This window comes from Terrapene carolina, unplaced genomic scaffold, assembly GCF_002925995.2.
Source record: "Terrapene carolina triunguis isolate 2854851 unplaced genomic scaffold, T_m_triunguis-2.0 Scaffold436, whole genome shotgun sequence".
NCBI lineage: Eukaryota > Metazoa > Chordata > Testudines > Emydidae > Terrapene > Terrapene triunguis.
In genome coordinates, this window is record NW_020664787.1 from 400,428 (window position 1) to 423,292 (window position 22,865).

The 22,865-nt window shown below is 41.4% G+C and overlaps 1 protein-coding gene across 3 annotated transcripts in view; it reads left to right on the forward strand.

The window, feature by feature from the left end:
• TSPAN5 (tetraspanin 5) overlaps window positions 1–21,497 on the forward strand; it is a 116,597-nt gene extending 95,100 nt beyond the window's left edge. For all 3 annotated transcript variants that reach the window (XM_024212830.2, XM_024212831.2, XM_024212832.2), the window contains 6 exons: window positions 4,512–4,658; window positions 6,605–6,775; window positions 9,048–9,173; window positions 14,866–14,913; window positions 15,046–15,162; window positions 15,915–21,497. In XM_024212830.2, the coding sequence (XP_024068598.1) occupies window positions 4,512–4,658; window positions 6,605–6,775; window positions 9,048–9,173; window positions 14,866–14,913; window positions 15,046–15,162; window positions 15,915–15,980 (675 nt within the window). In that variant the 3' untranslated portion in view covers window positions 15,981–21,497. The remainder of the gene's footprint in view (window positions 1–4,511; window positions 4,659–6,604; window positions 6,776–9,047; window positions 9,174–14,865; window positions 14,914–15,045; window positions 15,163–15,914) is intronic.
• The last annotated feature ends 1,368 nt before the right edge of the window (window positions 21,498–22,865 follow it).

The window sequence follows — 22,865 nt, forward strand, 5'->3', positions numbered from 1 at the left end:
GTCTCCCATGATTTTCCAAAGATAATAGCTAGAGGCTCAGATACCTCCTCTATTAGCTCCTTGAGTATTCTAGGATGCATTTCATCAGGCCCTGGTGACTTGCTGGTATCTAACTTTTCTAAGTGATTTTTAACTTGTTCTTTTTTTATTTTATCTGCTAAACCTACCCCCTTCCCATTAGCATTCACTATGTTAGGCATTCCTTCAGACTTCTCGGTGAAGACCGAAACAAAGTAGTCATTAAGCAAATAAGGATCTTAAGAGCTTATTTCAAACTGTTCGGGAAAGGAGAGGGCTATAAGATAGTCTACACCATATTTCATCATTAAGGAGTCTGCTATCAAAGTACCTGAGAATATCTTTAGGTTAACAACAGACCTCTTGTTTATCGTTTATAAACCATGTTTATCATTCAGACTACAAGCTGTTGTTTTATTGCCAAAACCTCTCTCTCTCTTGTATATCCTGAGTTGTGTATCTCCAGGATGTTGGTAACTGGAGCTTCTGTGTACAGTGAGAGAAAATGATCCAACAGTACACAAGAACATGAGAGCAAATTATATAGCATGTGCTCCACAGAGCTCCTCTGTCCTGAGGCATAGCTCAATGTTACTCATACAAGGCTGGTGATAACCAAAAGTGGGCAGGCAAAACTGGTGTGTAAAGGGACAATATACATTAGCAGGTAGTGCTTCTACTGGCTCAATACAGGTTAGAAATTGGCTACCCTGAGGAGTCTCCCCTTGTGTGTGCTCTCTTTCTATAACAGGTGAGGAAAAGAACAGAGACTAGGGCAAATTAGAGCTACAGTATTAGAGATCCTAGGTGACCAGCATTTTGAGCACTGGCCTCTTATGAACCCTGCTAAACCAGAAGATCCAGAAAGGCATCTAGCTTTGTGTCCTTAGGGGTCAGTACAGATTATGAAAAGAATGTAAATACATAGTAGCTTTATTTAGCTGGGTTCTGTTTCCGCTGCCTTTAGTGGGGGCATGACTGAGCCTTGTATGCTATAAAATGATCACAGAGAGGTATATCTTGTTCTCACTTCTGTGTGTGTAAATCCAGAGTAACGCCGCTGAAGTCACTAGAAATACTCCAGATTTACCTATTGTAAGTCAGAGTAGAATTTGCCTGAGGCCATCTCCATAGGATTTGAATGTTGTGGTGGTTTGATTTTAAATAAGCCCAAAGTCTCTTACGACATCAGATTAAAAAAAGTATGTGCCATTAAGTAACAATGTTCACCCTTTCGATGGTAGTTTTTATTTAAAAAAAGAAAATGTTGAGCACACCCCTGCTACATCTCCTACGTTAGCCCTCCCAGAACTAGTGTGTGTTATGATATCATCTGGGATCTATGAGAGCTATTGTAACACAAGACTATATGTAGTTTTTCTTTATAAGCCAGAGTTTCCTTTAACACTGTAGTTACTGTAGGTCCTTAAGGAAAATGTGGAAACAGTGTATGTGCAGAACTTGGGTAAGTCATTGTTTTATCATGCAGAACATTTCTTTTATTCCTAGGGCAAAGGGTCTATTTCCTGACCTGTGTACCTCCAAGGCCAGCCTTTCTCATGGATCTGTCTGTTGTTTCCTTGTTATGTTTCATGCATATCCATAGAGCTGTTGCAGTGCCTCCTTTGTAGGATGTACATAATAAGAGTTAGAAGCAAGTCTAGTGGTACGCTTTTTATAACTTGCTGAAAATGCCAAGGACTGACGATGATTGTTTCAGCTTGCACACCAACCAGCCTGTTTCAGACCAGGACGACTGTCAGCATTATTCTGTAATATTACGCCATTAAATCTATTTTGGTCTTCCTAGTGACTGAGATGGGGGTGTGATTCCCAGCTCAAGAAGACATTCTCATGCTAGTTTGGCTAAAAATACTAACGTAGCCACAGTAGCATGGGCAGTAGTGAGTGGTGGCATGGGCTACCTCCCCCGCATATGTACCCACTGGGTCCTGGTGGGTTTGTGCTCAGGGCAGCCAGACCGTGCTGCCACTCGCCGCTGCCCATACTACCATGGCTATGCTAGTACTTTTAGCACGCTAGCTTGATGAGACCTAGTGCAAGTATAACATTCTGCTGTGAGCCACTGTTACCTTCTGCCTCAGCAAGAGTGAGCTATGCAGGAAATTAGACTCTGTGTCAGCTCCCTGCCACTCCAGTCTGTCTTCCTCACCAGTAAACAGCCCAAAGCTCTCCCACCCCAAACCTTGCTTAGCAGGTAATGATCATTGAACTCTAGCCCCCATGCTCCACAGAGATATTTCTTGGCAAGGCACAGCCCCGCCACAGGACACTCACAGAAGATATTAAGTTTGCTGCTCTTTTAAAGAGTCAGTGGATTACAGCTTATTAGTAACGTAAGTGATAAACACACCCTTCCCTCCAAACACAGCACTGAGTTGGTTTATAATAAAAATAAACTTGTTTTATTAACACAGTGACTTAGGTTAAATGATACCAAGTAGGAGGAACAAAGATAGAAATGGTTACAAACAAATAAAAGTAAAAATACTTTCTAATGGCTATGACGTAACTTGACAAGCTAGAGTCTTTGTTCAAAATAGTTTCCTCACTAATCTTCCTCTTCCAGCAATAGCTGGCTGATCACCTCACAGTCCAAGGCGGTTTTCCTTGTCTCCTCAGCTGAAGGATGATCCAGAGTGTTTGTGTCCCCTTACATATCAAAATCTGCGTTTTATTTCAAGGGTCAAATTGATCCCCTGTCTCCTCCAGGGGACCGACTCCATGGTGTCTGTTGGTGTATTCCAGTGTGATGCATCCTGCTGCAATTTTACAATGTAAATGTTCTCTTCCTGCAACCTCCACTATGCATGAATAGCCCATTGAATTTGGCCACACGTGATTTGAGGTGTTGGCCTCTTTCCTTTGTCTTGAGAAGACCTGTTTATCAACTCCCCCTGACATACCTGGTTTAAACACCTTTTAGTCACAGACTTTAAAGCTCTTTAAAATGAGTGTCCATAATTCCACACACAGCATTGTCACATACATTTCACAATGATATTACTGACCAGTGTGTCATTAGTTTTCAAATGATATTTCAAAAGACACATTGTATACAAATACCATTGCAGTAGGGGGTATGGTGTGAACACGGGGGTGCCTTGGTCACAGTAAGTATGTGTACTTGACCTGCGCATCATCCCCCCAGCTCTAAATGTAGCCCTACCCTATGTGTAAAAAGAGTATAATGGGGCAGGGGATAATGTCCGTGTCCTGACAGGAGGATGGTAGGAAGGAGAGAGATCTGTCACAGGAGGATGACATCCATGCTATTGGTTTATAGTGTGTACTCCAGCCCTGGGTTGCATCATGTCTTTGTTGTTGTTCCTGTCCTCTAATATGCAGTCCTTTTCCAGGTGGTGTGAAAGGAGGAATGGTGTGAGACCATCGTGCTTTTCCTGCCATCTTGTGGTCTCTGACTCAGCACCAGAATCCGGATAGTCTTAGTGCAGGCTTGCAAGAATAGGGAAAGGGCTCCCTGCATTCTCTCCTCATCCTTGCACATCTCAAGATCAGCCAGAATCTGTCCCAGAGCATTTAAGAAAAAACAAAATAGTACTTTCTCAGGAATGCTGCCGTCATCACAATCCACCTGAGTTCTGCTCCATAGTTGGAGATGGCATGCAGGCTGGTTATTACTGGTTGTTCTGTCAGGAACGCTGCATATCCTGTTTCCAACAAGCCATATCACAGCTCTTATGTTTGAATAGCTTGACACATCACCCCTGATTTAAAATCCCTAAGAGGTTCTAAATTAATTGCCAAGTTTTATTGCTAACTATTGAGTCACTAGCTGCACTCTGCTTACTCAACAGAGGTTTTGTCACTGCTACTAACTGAGGTCTGAATTGGCCGGCTATCTAGTCTGCCCAAGATATGACCTAAAATCTTTAGGAGGAAGGGCCCATAACTACTGCCCACAACTGAGGAACTTGCTTCCTATGTCTGAGTAGTATCCACTCTCTGGATTTAAAACCAAATTAAAGAAATGTCAGCTGTTGCCTTAATGGCTTTTTAGACCATAGCATTTGTAATTGTGTTGTTTATGCAAGAACTTAACTTGCTACCCCAAAATATAAAGCACATAAATGTTGTCCACAATAGCTAACAAAAATAGACTAATCTTCCTCCCACACTATTAGCTACTTTGACCTCTTGGCAAATTAATCCCTCATAACTGTATGTGGCGTGATATACTCTGTGACTTCCTTGCAAAGGACACTCTGAGGTGCATTTTGTTGTTCACATTCTATCGTATTGTTTCAGTGCACACAGTGCATTGAAAGGAAATGTCCATCTTTTCATCTGCTGTGCATCCAAGAGCTTATTAATTTTGCTCTCTGATATGTGCCGAAGAACATCCATTTGATGTTGTTCTCTGTATTTTAAAGGAAAAGCAAAAGCAGACTTGTTGCACAATAGAAGGCCAGACACATCTGTTATTCCTTGGCATTGTTTTTTTTCCCCAGGGAGTGCTGTCCAATATCTCCTCCATAACTGACCTGGGAGGCTTTGATCCAGTTTGGCTCTTCCTTGTGGTAGGAGGAGTCATGTTCATTTTGGGATTTGCAGGATGCATTGGAGCTTTGCGAGAAAATACCTTCCTTCTCAAGTTCGTAAGTAGCCTTTGCAATTTCTGGATTCATCAGTTACATAAGTTAAACCATGTTCTGTGTTATTGCTTAACTGTGGCAGTCTTGTAAAATGCCTTTGGGGATATTTGACACAAGTGTGTTGTATTTCTCTGCTAAGTTAGTTTTTCCCTATCTTTAAACAATGAAACTGTTAAAGAGCTGTAATTCAAATTGCTTATGTTTTTGAGTTTTAACTTGCATGATGCAATCCTGTTAAGAGCCATAATGCAAAGCACATGCCTATTATAAGGATCCAATCTAATGCTTGGCCTTTCTCTCACTAAAGGAGAGAACCTACTTTAATAGTGTACATATTGAGCTTTGAAAGCCCATAATGAGATGCCTGTGTAAAATGTGTGGGGGGGGGAGGGACGTGAAAACTCTACCAAATGTGGCCCACATGATCATTGGTGTGGGAATTCAGGCCCCATGGTGTCCCTCATGGTAAAGAAGAGACAATATTGAGTTATAGAGGGGATTATTTATTGAGGTCCTGTAACCTTGTAGATATCCCTGGCTCTGTACAACTCAGACTAATTCAACACAGCCCTGTACTGCTTAATGATGGCACTGCTCAGTCTCCCTTGGCCTGGACTATTAGTCTTGAAAGAAACTGCAAGCAGGTCCCAGCAGCCAATGCGCCATCTTGAGCTGAGCAGACTGGTTTGTCTGTCTTTTGGTAACCACGCTCCCTGTGGGGCACATCTTCAAGTTAAAGATGTGTGACTGCAGGCTGGTCTGTTTTACACAAGTTTAGTGTGATCCCCATTCACCCTTTTGGCTCCTGGCAAGCTGTTGTCTAATCTGCGCCATCATCACCATAACTGTTAAATGTACATGAAAAAGCTTCTTACTAAACAACAGTGCCGTGTTTGGCTCCCGGGGTGGAAGTGCTGTATAGAGGGAGGAGGTGGTTCTTAGTTACTGTTCTCAAGGCCTTTCTATAAACTAGCCTGAGCTAGTTCCAATTTACTTGTGTGTGGCTAGAAAATTAAAGTAACTTTCTTGTTTCTTCTATCCTTTGCTTCTCTGAATGCCTCTAAAATGAACACATCTGCCAATAGCCTCCTATTCAGTAGCTGCAGGAAAAATTAATAATGCATCTGAATGAACAAAAAATAAATATTAAAATGAGAATCAAAGGCAGAGTTGCAGAACAGAGAGAGCTGTAATATATCCGGATCATGTGGGATTTTTTAAACTCCATCTAGACTAGACTCACTGGAGATGTTTAGAGAAAGTGGCATGTCATTAGTAATGCCTTTGGCATTCACTGCATTTGCATTAATCTTAATGAACTTACTTGGTTTTAATGTGATTATAATGAGTAATTCCACAGACATTCCTTTGTAACTTAGTCATTAATTAATTTCTGCTGTTACCAGTGTTTGCTTTAAATGCTTCCTTAGGCCAAACTGTACAGACCTAGGTGCCAATAGATTGATTTCTGCACCTAATTTTTGGCACCCAAATAAGTGAACTGATTTTCAGAGGTGCCATTGGCTGCTCAACACCTTTTGAAAATTTAGGTACCTAAATATGGATTTAAGGCTGATGTTGTCAGAGGGGAGGGTCTCAGGGAGTCCCATTTACATTTACCCCTAACTGCCTTGGGTCCTTTTGAAAATCCCAGCTGAGGTATCCAACTTTAGGCACCCAACTTTGAAAATGTTGGTCTTTGTTAAGTGCCAGACAGAACTGTACAATCCTGCACTATCAGCTGATTATGAATAACATTTTTAAAAGAGTCAGGTTTCCTGTGGGTAGGAGTACATTGAACATGTGTTAATAAGCCTGATGAAACTGACAAAACATCCAGTTTCAGGTCATTCACATTCTGATTATTTGTAAGCCTTGGAAAATAAGCCTTTAGCCACAGAGGTAAAATTGTCCTTTTCTTGTAACTTTTTTTCTCTTCTTTCTCATAGTTTTCTGTATTCCTGGGAATTATTTTCTTCCTGGAGCTCACTGCTGGTGTTCTGGCATTTGTTTTCAAAGACTGGATCAAAGACCAGCTGTATTTCTTTATAAACAATAACATCAGAGCATACAGAGATGACATTGATTTGCAAAACCTTATAGACTTCACGCAGGAATATGTAAGTTGTTTCTACTTTTACTTCTCATCTGTTGGCTTTTGCAAGCAGCCACAAAAATGCTCTAGAATATAATACTTAGCACATATACGTAGCAATTACTTAATGGCACTTCTATAGATATATCTGAATCCCATTTGAGGTTAGGCTAGTTATTAACCCTATTTTATAAATGGGAGAAGTGAGACAAAAGGCTAGGTGAATTGTCTAAAAGTCACCGAGGGAGTCTGGTAGATCCAGAATTAGAAATTGCAAGTTCCTGTTGTCCATTCTTGTGCTCTAGGCCACTAGATCACATAGCTTTCCTAAAAACAAGTTTCTGAAGACTTCTCCATTGTTCATGGAGGCTTAAACTATTTCATTACTATAAGAGTTGCAACTAGAGCTAAGTGAATAACTGATTTTTCAGTTCAATGGCTGAAATGAAAAATCCAAAAGAAAATTCAGTTAGTTTTTCATGGAAACTGAATTTTTTTCGTGTTTATTTTGTTTTGTTTTTGACAAAATGAAAAACCAAAAAGTCGAGTTCAAATGGAAACAAAACATTTCAAATGTCTATTTGAAATGATATTTTTCAAAACAAAATCTCAATTCAAAATGGCATTTTTGGAATTATTGTTTTTTGGGGCTGGGGACAGAAACTATTCACTGAATTATATCAAAATTTGCAAATAATTTTGATGCCCCCAAAATGCATATATTTTTTTTTTGGAGAATTTACTATTTGCTGAAAAGATTTTTGCCCATCTCTAGTTGCAGCACTCATACAATGCTTTTTATTGAGACTGATTGAAAATACAGTCAGTTCTGTGATGGGACGTGACATCTAGTTAGCAGGGCTAGAATTCTAGACCACGCTTCAGGGTAGGAGGAGGCGAACTACTTATCCAAGCGAAATTGCAGGGGAAATTCTAAAGTCTATTGAATGTAATTAGCCTAGTTGGAATTGGGCCACTATTGAAGTTCTCCTCATGAGAAATCTGGAAATGGCTCCTATCTCTGTCTCTTAGAGAGAATTGGTAATATTTAGAGTGTGGTGTGTGAGGCCGTACAAGTTAAGCTCCCTTAAACGTACACTTACCTACTTACTGACATGCAAGGGAATCGAAGTGGATGTAAGTTACACACCAAGGAGCTGTATGAAGATGTAAATCAAGCAGGGAATGGCCTATGCTGCCCATCCCATTCTTACTCTTTAGCTCTTTCTTGTTAGACTCCTCTCTCCTGGCCCTTCAGCTTATGAGCCTGCATCCTTACTCATCACCTTTGAAATTGGCCCTGTGTGTCTAAGGGCCTGAGTGCTAGATGACTGCCATCTAAGGGATATCCACCCACCAAAATGAATTCATTTATGTTCATGTTTGAGTATGTCATAATTTTGTTTTTTCCCCTCGAGAGAGTGAATACGTGTCGGGATGCACAGAGTCTTACACATTGTGTTGGATCTGACCTAGCTTGGTGGCGGCCACAAATCTTTGGCTGTTGTGAAATGAAAGGGTCTCAGTGCAATTTCTAGTGAATGGGTGTCCACGTAATAAAAACTGCCATCATAACTGGATTCCTTGTTAGCAGGCAATCTCAGCAGAGACATCGCAGGTGGACTGAGCATGGAAACCAAACTGCTTTCTCAGCCCTAGAGTAGTTACCAGCTGAAGGCACTGTGGAGGAAGTTTGCACTGCTGCTGTACGTGCTGTGCCATATATGTGAAAAAAGGACGTTGACTGGCACTGTCAATCAAACACCTTTTATACATGCTCAGTTCAATTTAAAATTAATATAGATTAACACTGGGCCAGATCCTCAACCGGTCTAAATCAAAGCCGCTCTGTTGGCTTCCAGTGGAGACAAGTCCACATACAGCAGCTGATTGTCTGGCTCATTGGTGTATTGTACTGAAGATTCAGTTACTTGAGCAGGGTGACCAGATGTCCCGATTTTATAGGGACAGTCCTGATTTTTGGGTCTTTTTCTTGTATAGGCTCCTATTACCCCCCATCCCCGTTACGATTTTTCACACTTGCTGTCTGGTCACCCTATACTTGAGACATTTTTATTTTGGCACTTAGTGGGTGGGTTCTGCCCACATACAATACATCCTTAACAGGGAGTTATTTGTACAGTAATTTAAGAATCACTTTCCAGGATGGGACTGGGAGTGAATTTTGATTTTTCTTTGTTGCCAGATTCCCTCTAATCTCCTAGTGTGTGGTGTTGGTGCTGATATTCATTCACGTGCAGAGTCAGAATGTTCTCATTCTCGTGTGTTTGCTCTAGTGGCAGTGCTGTGGAGCCTTCGGAGCTGATGACTGGAACCTCAATATTTACTTCAATTGCACAGATTCCAATGCGAGTCGAGAGCGCTGCGGCGTGCCGTTTTCATGCTGTACTAAAGATCCTGCCGTGAGTGCGTTACCAACAGGGTGGTGTGGTTCTGCTGCTCCTCTCTTAAATCACTGCCACACGAAATGGTGTCTTCGGTTAGGCTGTGTGTGTGTGTGTGTGTGTGTGTGAGATGTCTGTTTATTTTAGCCCTTGCTTTTCCTATCCACTTCAAGGTTTAACTAGCAGCTCAACGTTGCACAGTCAACATCAGTTTGATCTCCAATCCTGAGAGATGACTTCTTTAAGTCTCCACCTTAGGCTTTGTACTTGCTGCTTTTCATTTGAATGAGGAAATCACTATCTTGGCTGGGTGCATGTGTTGTTTTTAGCACTGCTAAGAACCATAGCCTGGCCTTGGTTAGATGATGGTTGCTTTCAGTTTGGTACCAGGCTGTTTCACCCCCACCCTCCTTACCCCCATTCCCAGAGTCTCTAAGGCTGAACACTTAGAAGAGGAAAAAATATTTTTAACAGACATGTATATTGCTTATTATTTGCTTTACTTTCCTTTTATATTGTGGTAGCACCTACAGGCCACAACCAGGTTGGGTCCCAGTGTGCTAGGCAAATCTAGAATACATTACAGTCAATGCCTCAAAGAACTTACATGTGTTTTACTTTTGAATTTGAGACAGGATTGGAAATCTTTCTTCTCTCTCTCCCCTCATAGATTTGTTGTTCCTTCCCGGTGACTGACTTTGCTTTAATTATAACAACTAAGTCCGCGTGCTGGGTGGTGGGCACCTTTATCATGCAGTCAACTGAGATTGTGCAGAAGTGAAGATGATCCGTTTGAGGGAGACACTCGTTTAATGAAGTTTCGTAGCATTTTATGATGGATACAATTCCATGTTGTCTCTTCACTTATAATGTGCAAACCAAGTTAAGGGTGCATTTTTACCTGTGAGATATGATCGATAATATGGGAGACAGGTTACTGACTGTGCAGGATTTGGTATAGGGATACATTAGGGCACCTGTAGATTATTTTGTGGCTAATGTTACACATTATGTAGTCTTTCTGTTGATTAAAAACCAACCTACCAGTCCTAGTATCATCTACTTTGTCAGTAATGGCTTTCTTTCCATGTTGAGTGAATTTTACTTCCTCACTTTTATGAGTACTGTAGCGTTGACTGAAGCTAGGAAGGGGTCCATAGGTCCCACAGAAGCTTCCCACTCCTGCTAATGCATCTCAGACTTCACTTTGCAACATCATTTGCTATTGTCCTCCTCCTCCTCCTCCTCTCCTGAGAGGTGACTGCCTTTTGCACAACACTGTCCTGGTTGCTCTGTGTTGTGAACAAGCATTCACAATAATCTGAAGCCACCATCCAACTAGTCACCTTATTTTTTATGCATATTAAAGCAAACTGGAAAATAGATTATGCTAATGCGTTACATTTCTGTACCACTTGGACACCACCCCCTACATAAACACAAACTGGTTGTCATAACCTAGTTTTTAAAATGTACTAGTTAGAAAACAAAACCAACAATATCCCTATAAATACCTAAATACCAATCCATGCAAAAATTGTCCCATCATCTGTGTGTGTCTGGGGGGGGGGGGGGGGGGTGTGGGTGGTATGGTGGGTGTGGGGGTGGGGATATACCTGTCATCTGGGGAAGGTGTACAATAAGCATAGAATTAAAAAATAAATATTAGCTCTGTTCACTCTAAAGAAGCAGCACGATTGATCAGTGAAATAACTGATCTCTCCATTCCATAGATTGTGTCCATAAGTGTTCAAAGTCCTCTTGTAACAAAGCTAGAAGTCCTGTAGTTGTAGCAGGATGCCCAGATTTATTAACTCCGATATCCCTTCTGTGGGAAAGCTTTCCAGACACAAACCACTATGTAGTGTGCTCTGTTTTTTGGATGTCTTGCCAGCTGCCCATAACTTCATGAAGCAAATCTGTATATCCAGTGTCTCAAAATATGACCAGATCCTAAGGGGAATGCACAGTCAAAGAAATCTTGTAATTTTAGAACGAAAGGTCTACAAATAAAGTCTGTTTGATGGGTTTCCTCCCCCATCCCCACCTCTGGATGTGAAACTGGAGCTCCCACGTATCAGGGATTACCATCCTATGCCATTGTGTTGGATAGGTCCACTGAACAACTCTAGAAAGTAATAGGAGGTGAACTTATTTCCATATTGTACTTAATTCTTATAAACTCTAATGCTTAATTCCTGCATCGGTCATTCAAGAAGCCCTAGTAAAATGGTGTAATCAACATATACTTAAAAGACTAGGGCAAGGGTTCTCTCTGCTTGCAAATAGGAGTGAAGTGTCATCTCTTGAGGACTGTCAGTTCCCCAAGTTTTACCTTCCCTTGTTTTGCTTGACAATTGCCTTGTGCCTCCAGTCTCTTTAAGGAACTTCATGGAGGTCAAGGGAAGCACTGGGGCTGTTTAGACTTGTGGAGTTACAAGTAATCTGCAAAACTGAATGAAGCCCAAGTTTAGGTGGAGAAGGTCCATTTAAGCAGGGTGGAGGGCATTCATATCTGGAAGGAGCTTACAATCCACCTGTGTCAAATTCTCTTGATGCTTTCTCCTGTGTTGGAAATATACTGGGATGCATATACCGGGGTAGGGAGTGCAATTCCCCACCCCCTGCAGGATGTGAATCACTTGCATCTGGGGTGGGGAAAGCTCAGCCCCAGGGATCTCACTGCATCTGAGGAAACTGGTGACTTTATCGAATGGTGCACCTGGAATACCTTTAACAAACCAGAAAATACCAAGAGGCATAATTTACTGGTTGGGGGCCAGGGTGAGATGTTTTTTTTTTTTTTTCAAATGTGCTGGATGCCTCCCCCACTGGGACCTATAACTGGCCTTAGCTGGGTTTCTAAGTTAGCTTAGCAGATCACCTTTCCGCACATCATTGTTGTAGGGAGAGGGAGTGTTTCTCTAGTTCTGTCCCTCTGTGCCGTCTTGGCTGACACTGAGGACTGAACTGGAGGCTTTCAGAGTCAAAAGCATGAATCTGTACAGCTGGAGCTGCAGAGCCAGGCTGTGTAGCTGGGAGCTGTAACAGACCCATATCCTTTGTGGATTGGGCACAGAGTGGGAAATGTAATGCGTGCTGAGTGGGTTACACCTATGGCAAGCTAGGGAGGCTGCCACTGGGCCTCCTGAGGGTTTCAACTACTATATGTTCCTTCTCGTTCCCGGTAAGTGATCTTTCTCCTGCTATCCATCTCCACCCTCTGACAAACAGAGGCTATGGACACCATTCCTTACCCATCCTGGCTAATAGCCATTAATGGACTTAACCTCCATGAATTTATCTAGTTCTCTTTTAAACCCGGTTATAGTCCTAGCCTTCACAACCTCCTCAGGCAAGAAGTTCCACAAGTTGACTGTGCGCTGTGTGAAGAAGAACTTCCTTTTATTTGTTTTAAACCGGCTGCCCATTAATTTCATTTGGTGGCCCCTAGTTCTTATATTATAGGAACAAGTAAATAACTTTTCCGTATTCACTTTCTCCACATCACTCATGATTTTATATACCTCTATCATATCCCGCCTTAGTCTCCTCTTTTCCAAGCTGAAAAGTCCTAGCCTCTTTAATCTCTCCTCATAGGGGACCCGTTCCAAACCCCTAATCATTTTAGTTGCCCTTCTCTGAACCTTTTCTAATGCCAGTATATATTTTTTGAGATGAGGAGACCACATCTGTACGCAGTATTCAAGATGTGGCCGCACCATGGATTTATATAGGGGCAATAAGATATTCTCCATCTTATTCTCTATCCCTTTTTAAATGATTCCTAACATCCTGTTCACTTTTTTGTCTGCCGTTGCACACTGCGTGGACGTCTTCAGAGAACTATCCAAGATGACTCCACGATCTCTTTCCTGATTAGTTGTAGCAAAATTAGCCCCCATCATATTGTATGTATAGTTGGGGTTATTTTTTCCAGTGTGCATTACTTTACATTTATCCACATTACATTTCATTTGCCATTTTGTTGCCCAATCACTTAGTTTTGTGAGATCTTTTTGAAGTTCTTCAGTCTGCTTTGGTCTTAACTATCTTGAGCAGTTTAGTATCGTCTGCAAACTTTGCCACCTCACTGTTTACCCCTTTCTCCAGATCATTTATGAATAAGTTGAATAGGATTGGTCCTAGGACTGACCCTTGGGGAACACCACTAGTTACCCCTCTCCATTTTGAAAATTTACTATTTATGCCTACCCTTTGTTCCCTGTCTTTTAACCAGTTCTCAATCCATGAAAGGATCTTCCCTCTTATCCCATGACAACTTAATTTACGTAAGAGCCTTTGGTGAGGGACCTTGTCAAAGGCTTTCTGGAAATCTAAGTACACTATGTCCACTGGATCCCCCTTGTCCACGTGTTTGTTGACCCCTTCAAAGAACTCTAATAGATTAATAAGACATGATTTCCCTTTACAGAAACCATGTTGACTTTTGCCCAACAATTTATGTTCTTCTATATGTCTGACAATTTTATTCTTTACTATTGTTTCAACTAATTTTGCCCGGTACTGATGTTAGACTTACCGGTCTGTAATTGCCGGGATCACCTCTAGAGCCCTTTTTAAATATTGGCGTTACATTAGCTATCTTCCAGTCATCGGGTACAGAAGCTGATTTAAAGGACAGGTTACAAGTAATAATTCCGCAATTTCACATTTGAGTTCTTTCAGAACTCTTGGGTGAATGCCATCTGGTCCCGGTGACTTGTTACTGTTAAGTTTATCAATTATTTCCAAAATCTCCTCTAATGACACTTCAATCTGTGACAATTCCTCAGATTTGTCACCTACAAAGGACGGCTCAGGTTTGGGAATCTCCCTAACATCCTCAGCTGTGAAGAATGAAGTAGTGGCGGTCATGATTGGGTTTTGTTATTGAGAAACCTGTGGCTGCATTCCAGAGGTGACACTGGCAATAGAGAGTCCCAGAATGGCTGCTGCATTGTAATCTTTCTTATTAGGGTGATGTTTTTCTTCAGATTAATTTACTAAGGGGCTAGAGTGTGTGCAGAGATTGGGTTGCGTGGGATGGGGCAGGCTTTGCTCCGTGGGTCTGCTTCTCCTCATTGCACCAGAAGCTCTGTGTATGTGGAGGAATGACAGCCTCAGAAAAATAGGTTAGAAGTGCTGCCGTGGGGTACTACTCACTGAGAAATGCCCTTTAGAATAGTGTGTACTTCCTTCTGTGCACTCCAGAGCTCTCAAGTGAGGGACAGTACAGTAGGAGAATAGCAAGTGACTCCTTCTCATGGGTATGATAACCTCCTGTGAAAGGGGTAGGTGACAGAAAAACACAGCTTATCTCTCTCTTCTCTTCCCCTAGCCTTTGAGGGAGAAGCACAACCTGTCTCTTGGGCTTATAAAATAGTTTTGTAGAGCAAACTTGTTTGGAATGGACCAGATTGTACCAAGTGACCACTCCACTCCATCCCCTCTTCACATGGCCCACGATGAACTCTGAACTAAACTTGCCCTATCCTTGGTGTATTTTTCAGGGACAAAGTATGAACATTTTCTGCAGAAAGTTACTTTATTTAAATAGAAGGATCATTCCCCAGTTCGTGCTTTCATCTCCACAGAATGTCCGTTTCCGGGACGTGGGGTTTATCACAGGCTGAGGAGAGAAAATGTTGTGGGAGTCCCTTGTTATTGGAAGCACTTCTCCTTACTGCCTTTCTTTTTTCTCCCTTAGGAAGATGTCATTAACACTCAGTGTGGCTACGATGCCAGGCAAAAACCGGTAAGTGTTTTTGTTTTTTTAAATCATACCTGATTTCGTAAGGATCTGAGTAACTTTGGGCAAGCAGGTTATAGAATTGGAGGTAAAGGTTGAGCTAATTATCTGTGTTTTCATCCCTCTTCTCCTTTGCAGGAGGTTGATCAGCAGATTGTTATCTACACTAAAGGTTGCGTCCCCCAGTTTGAGAAATGGCTGCAGGACAATCTTACTATCGTTGCTGGCATCTTCATTGGGATTGCGTTGTTGCAGGTAAAGCACACATTCCTCATAAAGAAGTTACAGAGTTAAAAAGCAGAACAGGGAAACGCTCAACAAGAGAGGTGGAAATGAGGCTGTTTCATTGTTTAATAACCTTGAATTAGTGGTTTTCAGTAAGGGCTAACTGGTGAGTAATGGCTGAGACTTCATTTGTGTTGAAGGATATTTTATGTTTATCCGTAGAAGGGTGTTTGTCCGACTGCCCTCAACTCAACTCTGCATTTTGTCAGATTGGGGGTGGGCATAGGGTTGCCAACCCTCCAGGATTATCCTGGAGTCTCCACAAATTAGAGATTAATCTTTAATTAAAGATTATATCATGTGATGAAACCTCCAGGAGCATGTCCAGGCAAAATTGGCAACCTTGCGGGGAGGGAGGAGAGGGAGATTTCAAAGACTGTAGGGAGGCCTTATTTCTGACCTTATCTAGACAGGTTGCCAAAAAAATCACTTTTTAAATTGCTAGTGGGAAGAAATTCTAGTACAGTCTCTGACTTCAGATTAAAGGCATGCTGTTGATTTAGAATCCAGTCTGTTTCAGACAAAAAATGAACTTAAAGGAGTTTCAGTTTTTACATTTGCTCCTACGCCCCCTCTGCCAACTTCTATAATGTTTTTACAATTGCATTTCTCAAATTTCTTTCTCCTGTTGCTGTGTCCAAGTCCCACACCACCCAGGGAAACTGACTGTACACAAAGGACTGTCAAGTGCACCCAGTAAACGAACTGTCATCTTTTTCCAGATATTCGGGATATGCTTAGCCCAGAACTTGGTTAGTGACATTGAAGCTGTCAGAGCCAGCTGGTAAAACTGCTGAAATAACCGCCACAAGACACTGGACAACTGAAAACCTCCAAAACCTCCAGTGTGTCACTCCGACACCAAGCTGTATGGACGTGGGTGACGGGGAAGCCTTCTTTCCAAAGCGGTCTCAAGTCTACGCTGCTGGTATTGCAGTGAACCCTTGTTTCTTTGGGGTTGGCTAATGGGTGGGCTGTTTAAAATCTGCTGCTCGCCGGCAGGTTTTTTTTTTTTTTTAAATCACCAACAAGCTGTTGAGCCATGAATCTCTACTGTATCCTTGCTTCTGAATAACAGGTGGACACTCTCTTTTTTTAATTGGTGTGTGTCAATGGGACGGAGTTGCATTGTGGTGTGTGGATATGCTGTTTATTCTCCGTGTCACAAGCTCTTTGATAGCTGCCAAACGTTCCTGAAAAGGTTTCTTTCTTCAGTACATGCTGAAGGAACCATCTTCTTGTTTTCCACAGCTAAACATAGCTGCAGGTCTTTCTGAAACTAAACCCATCAAACAGGAAACAACTTTCCACTCATCAATTGTACATTTCAAGAAATTGTTTTAAAAACAAGGAAAAACTTTTATACAAGCGCTTCCAGACTTTCTGTCTGTAATAATATGTGGTTGGAATCAGCAAGATTGAAGGGATAACTATCTAAATTTGCCAGCATCTTTCTCCAAGCAAGAATGGGACATATATGGGAGCATGAGGTTTGGGGGGCTCAGGTGTATAATGTTAAAAAGAGAATGAAATATATGTTAACTTAAAAAAAAAAAAAGTTATGAAGTACGTACCCAAATACCCTGGCTATATCCATTGATTCTGTGGAATTTGGCATAACCTGATGTATTTGGGGCTGTCACTAATATTAGTGCTTTGTTATAATTGTACAAAATTTCTTTTAAAATGTTTCCTTGATCCTTCCTAGCTGAAGCTTTGGTTTTCTTTCTTTCTTTTCTTTTTTTTTTTTTTTAAATTCTTCTTACCTGCATGAGCTATGGAATTAGAATCTGAGAAACTTTGTTTTTAAATCCCTGCATATGTTTCAGTAGGCTTCTAATCCAAATTTACTTATTTATTGGTAGATGCACTTGATTATGGAAAGTTCCTATCTCCTTGCCTTGGAAGGAGGATAGGAGGACAGCTTTGCTATAGTAAATGCTTCCCTAGAGTCAGCAGTTTTTCATTTGCTTAACTCTGTGTGTGTTTCCCATCCTGCCTCTCTCTGTCTGAATACAACAAAATGCTTTCTTGAACCAATAGAATACAAGGATATTTTTAAGCAAGAAGCGTGTATTGGGACCAACCAAGAGACTTTTGGTCCTTTAGAAATGGAAGAAGCGGTAGAATTTGGACTACAGCACAAGTATTGGGAGGGAAGGTAGATCAAACTCCGGCTAGGTGTCTGTGATCAGCTCTATTTCAATGATGGTGTGATCATGCACCTGACACTAACTTGGGTAGCCAAGGCACTTTGTATACATTTAGCTTGTCTTATGGCCCTGCATAGTGTCTATGGGCCCAGTCCTGCTGGGGCTGACTGCCCTCATCTCTTGCTTCCCTCAAGAAGTAGTTGCGGGTGCTGGGCATCTATCAGGAGGTGTGTTAACACCATTCAGGACTGGCCCAAAGTGTCCCCTAAGATGAATAAGATAAGAGCAGAAAAAGTGAACACACTTGGATGCCATTTTCTTTCAAATCACTAACCTCCCTTGTGAGAGATGCAACGTATGAGTGCATATACACGTACACATGCTTTCTTTCTGCGTTCTGGTTGTGTGGAGACAACTTGCGTTTCTACCCCCAAAGGCTGGCAATACGCACCATTATTCAATGGCTTGGAAGAGCTGAGCAGTGCAATTGCACTCTTGTCTTTTATTTGGTGTTACCTCAATCTCCAGTGGGCTCCACCTGGCCTGTAGCTGGCAGCATCCACACCCTTTGGCGTGTGCGGTTAAAGACCAACGGCAACTTCAAAGGACTTTTTTAAACTTTGAAAGTGTTTATAATACATTATCCTTAATAAAGTTGGTTCAATCTCATCAGAGTGTTATGTTTTTCTTAGCCACTCCTCTTATCTTGGGGAGCTATTGTTCATTTCCCCTCAAGGGAGCACGATATTTTGCCTGATGGCAACAGAATGGAAAGTTCATTGGAGCTAAAGATGCTACTGCTCTGTTTTGTAGAATGGTGCGGTGTGGAGAGATCAGGGAAGCAGCATTCAGGAAATGCACCCCGTCTCCCCTACTGAGAGCATTGATTGCGAACCAGTGCTTTGATTTAAAAAGTCCACATTACAGAATCCTGGTTGCCATTGATCTTTAATGCTGCTGCTATAGGCTTCTGAAGACAACTTCCATTCCTCTACTTGAATTTCCACAGTAGTACTGTAATTGACTTTTGTCTTCTCCTGACAGTTCTCGTAGTTTCTTTCTCCTATTGCAAAGTCACAATTCTGGGAAATGCCAGCAGCGGAGTATTGTGCTGAAAGGAAGGGAATTGCTCTTAAAAATGGGGAGGCTTTGTTCTCATGACTTTCAGGTGCATATGCAGAAAATGTACAAAGTTTCCTCTAGGTCCCTGAGTGACTGCTGTTTTAAGAACCACTAAAGAACAATCTTTATTTTTCTACAACCCTTTGTTGCTGCGAATACTAATCCTGTTGTTTAAGATGATTTTGTTGTTGTGTTTTCCCTCCCCATTTGTTCAGTCACTTGTGGTCAAGCCACATTGAATGTTCAGAACCAGCTGCCTATGTTGCATGTTCAAACCCCACATGTGTATGCAGGGGAATGTGTAATAGTGGCTACAACTACACTGCGAGATTGGGGTGTGAATGTGATATCCCTGCTTGTGTACATGTACTTGTGCTATCGTCTAGTTAGCGCTACTATAAACAGCAGCGTAGGTAACAGCTACTGCAACTACACTGGTATTTATACTCCTCCTAGCTGGATGATAGCTAGTGCAAGCATGTCTACATGATCAGGGGAATTCCTCCATGCCGCCCCCCTCCCCCAACTGCTTTCAGTGGAGACGTAGCCTAAGAGTGCCCACTTCCACTTGGAATTTAGGAGGGCAGTTTGGAAAGTCATGCGAGGCCTTGGCACCTGATCTATTTTACACAGAACCGACCAAATGCAAACAATATTTCTGCTGGAAAGTTCCATTAAAACTTCAGGTGGGTCACAAATAGACCATGAATTCTGGCAAAACAGGCTTAACTTCCAGCAGGGTCTTGTTAAAGCAATAAGATACAGTAGGTATTGTATTTCTGGGCAATTTCTAGCATGCCTCAGGTGGTAGTATTAGGTGCAAGTCTGAAGGCCATTTTAACCAGCCACAAAGTGCAGTAGCTGCTCCAGAATATGTTGCCAGTCAGCGTTCTGGCAGCCTCTTATGGAGTGAAATGTTTGCATGTGCTAGGCGTTATATGCGTGGCTATGGCATTAGCTGACAGCTGATCTGAAAGCTTGAGCTGTGTCCAGAGTTCTAAAGCCATTTCAGAGTTCAGATACACACTCTCACTCTGGTTGATCTAACCTCTAAGCACTCTGCCCAGATTCTTAGACCCTTTTGTTGTTAGAATGCCCTCTTTTAAATAATAATTATTTGCCATGTCTTACATGACCAAATTTCTGTGTTTTAGCCTGCGCTTTTCTCTTGTTGGTTTGAGACCCATAATATCGACTGTGGCTCTTGGAGTTTGAAGTGGTGGAGACTGTTGCTTACATGTTCTCTGTCCTCTAAGCCTTCTCCTCCGCCTTTCCTTTCAGAGAGATGGTAATTGTAGTGAATCAGGAGACAGAACCTGGTTTGGTAGGTTCTGGTGTGTAAATACTATTTGAAATGTAAATAGTGGCATGCAAATGAAATGGTTCTTGCACCTGACTGCTATTCATCATAAATATGTATTTATACTCATGACAGATATACAATGTGAGAGTTTGCTGATCAAAATTAAGCAGAATGGTCACTTAAGAAGCTTTACATATCCATTGGTTTGAGCCAGGAATGCTTTAATTGCCTGCCATCTAGTGTCTGCCATGTAGAACTACAGCTGGCCTATGTTTTATGAAGGTGGAGCAGCTTCCCATTTTTGCTTTGGTTAGTTGAGGAACCTTCTTCCTGTGCTGCCTGCTTAGGATCTGAAAAGGTATTGACTGTAAAATCTAGGGGTGAAATTCAACCCTGGCTGAACTCACGGGGAGCTGACACCTCTTATGCCAGGACTAAATTTGGTGCTAGGTCTTGACTTGGTGTGGTCCTGAAAATGAACCTGCATCTTCACTTCTTCAGAAATATCCTGGATAGAATTGGTTCCAGTTACCAAAGACAAATAAGAGAACCTCTGAATGCAAACCTTGGGGTCCATTCTCCCTCCTTGCAATGCGTATACTTTTTTGGATTAATGCTAATGACACATCCAATCCACATTGTGTTGAAAGGAGAATTGATCCTAGTGTGTTTAAAGCACAATGCAGGTTCCCAACCCTCATGCCCTCATTTTTGTCTGCCAAAATTATTGCATACGTTAATTTGAGTCTCATTAACCCAGTAGGCTGAAGTTGTCTAAACCAGGCCACTGCTGGTAAGTTTTGTTTCCTCAGTAAGAGCCATTTAGCTGCCAACCTTTAATGCTTAGAAAGAAAATAGTTCACATCTCTAATAATATGCAGTATAAAAATAGTCATTGTGACTTGTAATATACACCAACCTGGTGATCAACAGTGTAACATCATTAGTCTTTTTTGTTTTGCAGTATGAATGTCAGCAACAAGCTCCATCCATGTGTCTCCATATGCATTCTGTGTGCATAGTAGAGATGGGCCTGAACCAAAACCATGATCTGATCATCCCAAACTTTGGGGAGATTGGGATCTGGACCCGAACTTTGTGACTCAGTCCTGTCTCTGGTATGTAACACCAATCCAGTTCAAGGAGAATCTCTCTCCTCAAATCATTGTAGGGTACAATGAAGGTTATTCGTTGTATTTACCTTTGTGTAACATTTCTTTTTATCTGAATGTATTCTCTTGTGTTACTACTTTTTTGTTTTTTAAATTTGTGAGTTGCAAAATTGATTGTAAAAGCCAATTACACTTACTGACTGAAAGTATTGCTTTAACAGAACTGCATGCTGGTAGAGTTTGACTTGAGCTTTAGTTGTCTGTTTTCCAACTGGTCATCTTCAGTCTGGAAGAAATGCATAGTTCAGGTGCATATGTATTGCTTATATTTGTCATCTTTAGCATTAGACTGTGGTGATTTCAAAGGATGTAACTGGACTATACTTTGGAAGTTTAACACAACTTCTTGGTAACTCATTTTAAGCTATTGAAAGTGGTCTTGATCATGCTATTTGTGTTTTTTAATAGGTGCATTTTTAGGAATGTTTTAATACATTTATGATGGACAATAGTTTTAATAGTTGTGCAGTATTCTGTATTTACTTGAAGTAAATCATTTTATATGCAATTTGTTAGATAATTACAATTTTATAAATAAAATTGTGTGAAGTATTACTTGGTGAATGTTTACTTTTCTTTCAGTGCTTCACTCTAAAGGTACAAATACACATTTAGCTCCCAAACCTATCTGTTATCACTTGGACATTTCATCCTAAAATGTACATAGAAGATTGTGTTTTCATTCCGCCGGGAGATGCTGTTAAATGAAATAATGGCTGGTGTAAGCAAAAGAACATTCAAACACCAGGAACCCCCACATCTACTCTGATGTGAACTGTGGTAGAAACTGGTAGCTAAATAACTTAGCTGTGTTGAGGATATGAGACTGCTTGTTTTATCTATTTCCAACTATAATCTGTTACTTTTCAAATCCCAGAGGATACAATTTAGCACAGCTGTTGGAACTTCAGCCTAATTATTTTAGTGACTTTTTAGTGTTCAAAAGTCACTTATCTGGTAGTTCAGAGAGGGGAGAGCATGGAGGAAACCTATGATTCACCATGACAATTTTGGTAGAGGGCAGGTGGGGATACCCTGGCCTTTCTGAGGGTAGCAATTAAGTCTTTAAATGCTTCACAGACAACCATACAGAACGGCTAATTTTAGTGCTAAAATGTAAATGAGTTAAGGTTACAGCTATGCTATATTCTTGATTGTTTTCATTGTTCTTGTGAATATTTTCACAAATAAATTTCAGATTAAAAAAAATGTACGTGCAGATTTGTGAAATACTGTCCAGTGCAAAATCCCTAAAATCTATGATCTAATCAAACTCTGCATTAATTTCACAACTGAACTCGAGTATAAGTAATCCCAGTAATTTTGAAGAGTATAATTGCTTAAAACATGGCGGGGGAGGAAAGGAGGGAGGAAAGAGGGGAATTTCAAAAGCGTTTGCAGTGGTTAGGTGTTCTCCTCCCATTTTAGCCTTGGTCGTTATCACTTGCAGATAAATTTAACTGTCTTCCACTAGAGTGGAAAAAATGCTTATGTCCATCTTGGTAGCGTTGTGTCTGGCTTTGTCAGTAGTGCATACACCAGCGATTCCCAAACTGTGGGTCGCGATTCCAAATGGGGTCATGCCATCAGCAAATGGGATCACGGTAATCCCTAGTTTGTGGCGAATTCCATTTTGCTTTGCACAGCCTGACCTCACACGAACCATGTGTATGAGGTCACACTGTGCAAAGAACGCCATTTTGTAGACCAGTGGGTGTCCTCCATACAGTGTGACCTCACATGTACGGTTCGTGCGAGGTCATGCTGTGCAGAGGATGCCATTTTACTACACAAAATGGTGTCCTCCATGCAGTGTGACCTCGCAGATATGGTGCATTTAAGGTCACACTATGTGGAGGATGCCATTTTGTTATTCAAAATGGCATACTCCATGCCATCTGGGGTCCCGGGAGGAAATAATTC